The 7,247-nt window shown below is 43.3% G+C and overlaps 1 protein-coding gene across 1 annotated transcript in view; it reads right to left on the bottom strand.

Moving 5' to 3' along the window:
• DTL (denticleless E3 ubiquitin protein ligase homolog (Drosophila)) overlaps window positions 1–7,247 on the bottom strand; it is a 20,497-nt gene that overhangs the window by 11,517 nt on the left and 1,733 nt on the right. Inside the window, exons 5-10 of the mRNA XM_009072171.1 lie at window positions 6,771–6,836; window positions 5,501–5,616; window positions 4,753–4,826; window positions 3,713–3,816; window positions 2,655–2,759; window positions 405–517 (exon numbers count right to left, since the gene is read on the bottom strand). Of these exons, the coding sequence (XP_009070419.1) occupies window positions 405–517; window positions 2,655–2,759; window positions 3,713–3,816; window positions 4,753–4,826; window positions 5,501–5,616; window positions 6,771–6,836 (578 nt within the window). The remainder of the gene's footprint in view (window positions 1–404; window positions 518–2,654; window positions 2,760–3,712; window positions 3,817–4,752; window positions 4,827–5,500; window positions 5,617–6,770; window positions 6,837–7,247) is intronic.

Below are 7,247 nucleotides of genomic sequence, written 5' to 3'. Positions count from 1 at the left end.
GGAAAGAGTACCCTTTAAAACAATTAAACATTTAGGTTTAGGTAACTTTTTAGGTTAGCTCTATTGCTAAATATGAACTGAGAACTGTCTACTTGTCATAGCTGGCTGAATTAACAGGATTGAAACAGGATTTTAATGCCCATTAAAAGCAGATTAAGAACAGCAACTTGCAATAAGCTGCAGCAATGAGAGATATACTGATGGCAGGAGGTTAGCTCTGGTTTACATTAAACAGTTACCTTGAGTCTTGACAGCAACAGACACACTCTAGGCACAACATGCTAGGAGATAACCCCACACTGCTTGGAGTAGGACTGGGAGGCAAGGAGTGTTGTATGTGAACACAAAAAGCAAGAGCAGAGCATTTCCAGGCTGCATACTTGGGTCTGCTCAAGTTGCCTCACCTTCCAGATGTATGCATTGCAGTCACTCGAGCCACTGACCAGGAACTGATCATCTGGGCTGGTGCTGGATTTGATGTAAAAGGTTGAATTCTGATGCCCACTGAAAACAGCCACTGTGAAAAGAAAATTTAAAAAAATGAGAATAAAAGCCCCACTCAATGCACACCCTGGAGTCAGTTGTGCAAGGAGGGCTGATCTTACAGGCTTTTCCTGCCCAGCCACATATCCTTTGGAGAAAGCAGTTGCACTGCTCCCTCACTCTGGTGCTCCAGTGGCAGGAAGTTTTTATTATTCAACTGGAGTCCTTCAGGCTTCCCAAACAAAGCAGTGGTAGTTTCATGAAAGCTTTAACTTGACCCATACCACAAGCAGGTTTGGACATCACCTGGATGCCCCACTACTCTGATTTGAGTTCCTTGTCTCTTCTTCCCTCAGCTGCCATCACCAGTCCCACTATGTCAACAAGGGTATTCACACATCAAGGCCCTTCTTCCACCCAGGTGGCAACAAAGGCACTTGCTGCCCCTTCCTCCTGCTGCCAGCATCTTTATTCAGTCAACAAAACTTGCTTTGTGTCAGCCATGTTCACCAGCTGCCTGTGTTTAAAGTCTCAACAGTGTTTGCTAAAGCCTTGAAATCTTCATCCCAAACATCTGATGTTCCTCGTGCTGTGGGGACCTTCAGAGCTGGCAGCTGGGGCAAGAGCACAGTGTGGATCTAGGGCACTTGACTGCACCACGTCCCATCCTCACTGGGGCAGCAAGAGTGAGTTTCCCAAACTAGCACCAGGTGGGGCTGGCACCCTCTCCTCCAATTCTGTTTTAGTAGTGGGTCTTGCAAAGGAGACAACCCACAGGCCAGAGAACACATGGCTACCCTTGGTGTTCTTTGAAAAGTTGCAAGACCCTAAAATATCCCTTGATTTTCTGACCCACAGCTCTCTCAGCACAGCAGTTACCAGACAGCAAATCCCTTCCTAAACCAGGCAACAAGTCCTGTTACAGTGGGGATTTCCTGACATCTCCCTGCGAGCTAGAGCTGTCTCAATACTGGCTAAGAGCAGCTGCAGCTCTGACAAAAGCCAGAGAGCGCAGAGAGAGGCACAGCCAGCGGGCAGGCACTGCCCTCTGTGGGCACCACAGCACAGCAGGCACCCGCAGGGGTTCCATCCAGCTGGATCAATGGAGATTGCTCCTCCTTGAGGAGGCTGAGGGGAGGATGCCCTGTACCCTGGAGAGAACCCTCTCCTGTGGGTGGCCAGGCCAGTGAGCCCATTTCCACAGCTCAGCAGTGGCATCCAAGGTTAACCTCAACAACCAAGCTATTAATGTTTACTACTTGCAACACTTCTCAATTCTGGAAGCATTCCCACCCACCAGACTGCCTTCCTGAAGAGCAGACAGAAGAACACATTGTTCATTTAATTTCAATTAACTGAGAGACGGAGAAAAGGCAATGGAAAATAAATCCTGTGTCTGGCTGGAATGCATCTAACAAGTTTTGCCACTCTCTGAAAAGTGGTCACTGGCCGATGACAAAGCAGCTTAGTGCACCAAAGGCTGTGGGCCATCTTGTGCACATGAAGGTCACAGATGGAAAGCTGCCAAAGGCTGTGGGCCATCTTGTGCACACCAAGGCCACAGATGGAGAGCTCAAGGAATTTTAGAAGTTGAAGCATCTCCACAACATGCCAGGGATCTTTTCTCCAAGAAACTGATAGAAGTTATATTTTAAAGACACCTTAAAATATCTGAATGCAACATATCAGGTGAACACGTCATATGGATTTATACCTAAGAGTCTGAAAAATCAGTGACTGCCAGTAAGCAGAAGATTCAAACTTGCTTCCGGTGGGTAGCAGCTGGACACGAGCCATTCCTCACCAGATAACTAGAGCCAGTAAGCAGAAGATTCAAACTTGCTTCTGGTGGGTAGCAGCTGGACACAAGCCATTCCTCACCAGATAGCTACAGTCAACATACAAACTACCATTAATCTCTGGGTGAATCAGTATTTGCAATAATGTAAGGGGTTTTGCTATTCATTTTATGTGGATGGCTTAACACAAAATATGAACAGACCTTGTAACAGATGCCTTCTCTCACAGGTAGCTTTAGACATAAGAGCATAGAATAGGTTTCCTAAGTGTTCAAGCTGGTCTGTGTCCCTCTAAGTCAGAGGAAGAAACTCGCCTCTCTATGCTCTGGAACATCTATTTTTTGCAGCTATTTCCACAAGTATCATGCTTACCTGGAGTGGTCCTTAGACTTGTCATATTGAACATGTAGATACTGTCATCAGTGCAGTTAGCAAATAGATTAGCACCAGTGGAATCCAAAATCAGGCTAGAATATCCTATAGACAAAGAGAGAAGTTCTTCATAATTAAGCAAAATTGGCAAACAGGCATCCTCAAAGAAATGCCCCGAGACAGAAATTTGGAAAGAGTCTCTATCGCATATGAGGTCGTCACTGATGGAACATTTGCTGGAGAAGGAAAGTTTCTAGAATAACATCTACATTTTCTCATGAGGATTCAGGGTAGTATTCAGAGAGGAATAGCACCTTCAGAGCAGGCAAGTGACTTATCTGATAGTTTCAAACAGATAACAGGAACAACCAATTGTAATAGCAGAGATAGAAAATAAAATAGAAATCCTCATGTTTTGGTAGGATAAGCCATCCTCTGATTTGCTAGCGATTCATGTTCAAGAAAAATCTGTCCCTGCTGGCAAATTATTTCACAATCAACTCCTTGAGGATTTCCCTTATGTTCTTGGGACTGACACTGAACATTACCACGTCAAGACAGTGGATTAGACAAGCCATCAAGAATAACTGTGTTACATCAGAGCACTGTAAGGCATTAAAGATACAGAGAAACATGAACAAATGTGCTATTGTTTTTGATAACAAACAGCTTCAAAACTTGTTTGACTCTGGATGGTGGTAATTCAAGAATTCAGTTCAAGTCTGTAGTCTTTGCAAGATACAATGCAAAGAAATAGTTCGATCTGAATTTTACTCAGTTTTACTCATCAAAATGACTAGCCAAATTCCTCATCAAGACCTCTACTGTTCCCTCATCTCCATTTCTGAAAATGCACTGCTGAAGTTCTTGCAAGTTTTTATCATTGGTGCAATGATACAGAAGTGGGGCACTTTCATGCTTCAACTTAGGAATTTGGTATAGGCAATTAAAATACCCTGCTAAGCTTGTCAGTCTGAACAAAATAACTGGCTAAAATGATGAGAGATATCACTGTCCATACACTTTGCACTTTAGCACACACTTCTCCAATCACTTACCAAGTTTGCGAGTACTGGTGCCAGGGTAGCAAAAAGACTTGCAAGGCACCGGGTCCTGACGGTAAGCAGCATAGTTCTTGCGTAAGTCCCATACTTTGATCACACTGAAACAGAAAAGCACAGGTGCCTTCAGCTTCACAATTTCTCTTGCAATGCTGATAGACCCTTCTAAGAGCACAGGAAATCAAGGCTGCTCATTACTGAGGAGTGTCCAGTGCTAAGGAGGCAACAACAGTGCAGAAACAGAGCAGAGATGTGCTGAAAACAAAACGCGTGCTCCGCTGGGTATGGATGAGCAGGCAGCACTGCCTTCTGTAACTGACACAAGATAAAACAAGAGCCTGCAAGCCAACTCTCTTCAACAGGTAAAAGGAAGTACAAGGATGCCTTCATACTTCTGACTTTTGTCAGAAGTAGTTTTAGTTTGTACTTTTAAAAATTCTTTCAATTTTTTATTCTCGCTCTACAGGAGCAAGCCTGTGTCATGAGCCATAGAAGAGTCAATCTTATGCACCTCACAAAGGCTCTGACCACGTGGAACCTGCTAAAGAATCGAGCCCCAAGGGGGTATTCGTTTGCTTGAGATCCAAGATGCTGCAATGAATCTGGCACCTAAAAGAATGCACCCTCTGTAACCCAAGGTAACATTTTCTCAAGCACACCCACACACATCCAGGCACCAACCACCCACTCACATCCTGAAAGAGCTGCCTAACAATAGCCTGTCTGTGTGTGGTCTCATAGGTCCACAAGAATAGACAGAGATATGATAAGAATCGCTCTCATTCACCCCCATAGCTAAGACACTAAAATGAGCATTTACTACATATGCATAGTTTGTCCAGTGCTGCAACCTCCAGCAAGGAAGTGAAGTGGCATTCAGCTTTGCAAGATGACAGCATGGCTCTATTGATTCTGTCTAACAATAACTCTGCCTCGTGGCCCACTGAGCGATCTTAGAACAAAAATCTCTCAATCTTTTTATGCCACTATGAAGAGCTCACAACATAGGCAGAAAAGCAGGCATCCTCCCTCCTTACCCATCAACAGCTCCTGCAGAGATAAGAGTATGCTCGTCCTGAAGCAACACCACAGTTACACTCTGCTGGAAATCCTTAAAAAGAAAAGCAAAATGAACTTTATTTTCTTTTCAGGTCAGCAAGGTCTTACTGCTTAGTTCAAGGCCAAGTGAATACTGAGAAATCCTCCTCCTAGCCAGGCAGGAGAACCTGGAAATAGCAGATGGCATTTGGGACACAACAATCCTTCAAACACTCCAAGCAGTGAAATTGCCACTGAGCAGTAAGTGTTTAGGCAGCAGTTGACATTACACCTTTTAGGTCAGAGATAGGAGAGCTGCCTTCAACACAAGGTTTAACAGATTAAATATGATCAGGTCTTACTCCAGTAAGCAGTAATTTGTCTGGTAAATTAGAGGCAGAAAAAAGGACAGAAAAAAATAAATTATGACACTTCCTATCTCCCCCCCTCATAAAAGGAATGCTGGCCACTCCTGTCCTCTCTGGAAAAAAACCAAAAGATGTATTTTCACATGGCATTTGCACAAAGATGGCTTTGATGGCACATGGGTTGTTAGACAATTAAGCAATATCTAAAATTAGCCATAGCAAGCAACCATGACACAAAAACCACCTCTGCAAAGATAAATGGAAGCATTTACCACACAAAAGCTGCATATTTCTCACTGTATTTACTTAGTAAGACTGCTATGAACAGCAACATCCTCAGAAGAGGGGTTTACATGTCATTTGTTCCCCAGATACTTACCACCAAGGGAGCAAGTCCTCTTAGGTTCTGCCTCTTCTTCTTTGGTTTGGAAGGAGTCTGCTTGTCAATCACGTTGTGTGCTCCACTGATTTGATTCACCTGCCTATAAAATCCATCTGAAAGAAATCAAAGACATCTCAATTAAGCTTCCATGGAATTTTGCTGTCACTTTAACACAACAGGCATCGGCCTGGCATTACTCCTAAATAGTGACTAAGACTAACCTTCAAAATCATTAATGTATTCTGAAAACAGAAGTTGTTTATTACATATGAAACTGGTGAGAAGAAAACAGTAAAACCAGGAACATATAATGCAAAAACTTACAGAGGTCAATGTAGCATGGACATTGAAACTAAAACTGATCTAGGCAGGCTTCCTTTGGAATCATTATCACTCGGTCTGGTTTTCAGCATGCCTCCTGGTCTGGAGCATTCAATTCATCTCATCCCAAGCACAACTGCACTCACAGGAAGGTTTCCAGTGCTTTTGCACTCTATTTCACAGTTTTCTATTTAGCCTTTTGTCTGCTACTTCTCACTTTAAGAAACTAGAGTAATGCAACTCTTCTACCTTTCCTTAAACCTTCCACTTCAACCATGTGGAGTCTCTCTTTTCCCCCACTTGACAGTTTGAAGAGCCAGGAAACCTTGGGCAGATGGAAGTGTGAGACATGTTCTGACAGTGCAGGCAAGGAAATTGCTGACAGAGACAGGAACTGGAAAAGGCATAAGGGCATGACCTGATGGGAAGGAAAAGCTCCAGCAAACAGAGAGAGCAGAATGAGCTCACCTAGCATTTACAGTAGGTGTTCCCACCGATTGCTCCCAGCTCTCACAAGCTCCTTTTCTTCTGCACTTTCTGCCTGCCATCCTACCCTGGCAGGAGTCTTTCCAGCTTTTCTTCATCCCTCCAGATAGCTCTGACCTAATCAGTCTCTTCCAACTCATCTGTTTTCATGCTGTCCTAACAGGGATGTACTCTGTACCCCCTTACCTCCTTAACAATTTACAGGGTATTATCAAGCCAGCACGTGTATTATGCTACAAATCTGAGACTGTTACAAAGTGGAAAAGGTATTACACATAGAAGAGGGACCTATTCCATCCTTTTATTGTACTGAAGCAATACACTTATCTGACAATCCTCCACTGCTTACTGAAGTGTTGCCTGTATTGTAATGAAAAGCATGAGTCCAACAAGTAAACCTGAGTAGCACTTTTACATGAGATACTGAGTTTTTTTGATATATATTTGAAACTTCATTTACCTTTCTTACTGCATCTGGTATCCCAAACCATGATGTTTCCATCTCTGCCTCCAGTACAGAAGACAGCTGAAAGAGATAACAAAGAGTGCTATTAGCTTCCAAAAGTGTTAATTTAATTAACTGAGTGCAATACAATGCCATCTGTGTACCTCTGGCTCTTCTGCCCCAACAGTTGGGATGCCAGTACTAGGAATACAAACTCAAGGTCACTGTTTTGACATGTTTTTTGGCTATTTTCCTTCTTCTTCCTATTCTTTTTTTACTACTACCCTAGAGAAACCTTCTTAGGAAAAGAACATTCACACACTCATGTATGGAAGTAGAGATCACATCTTAACTTTGCCCAAGATGAGAAATGTGAAGATGTTAGCACTGGGACACCATCAAATTCCAACAAGCTAGTTTTGATTCACTGTCCAGGTTGCTGCTCAGTTGGTCTGTGTTATTTGTACCTGCCAGTTTCCAAGGCCCTTTTTT

Source organism: Acanthisitta chloris, unplaced genomic scaffold (genome assembly GCF_000695815.1).
Source record: "Acanthisitta chloris isolate BGI_N310 unplaced genomic scaffold, ASM69581v1 scaffold9043, whole genome shotgun sequence".
Classification (NCBI taxonomy): Eukaryota; Metazoa; Chordata; class Aves; order Passeriformes; family Acanthisittidae; genus Acanthisitta; species Acanthisitta chloris.
This window is presented reverse-complemented; position numbering and strand designations above follow the sequence as displayed.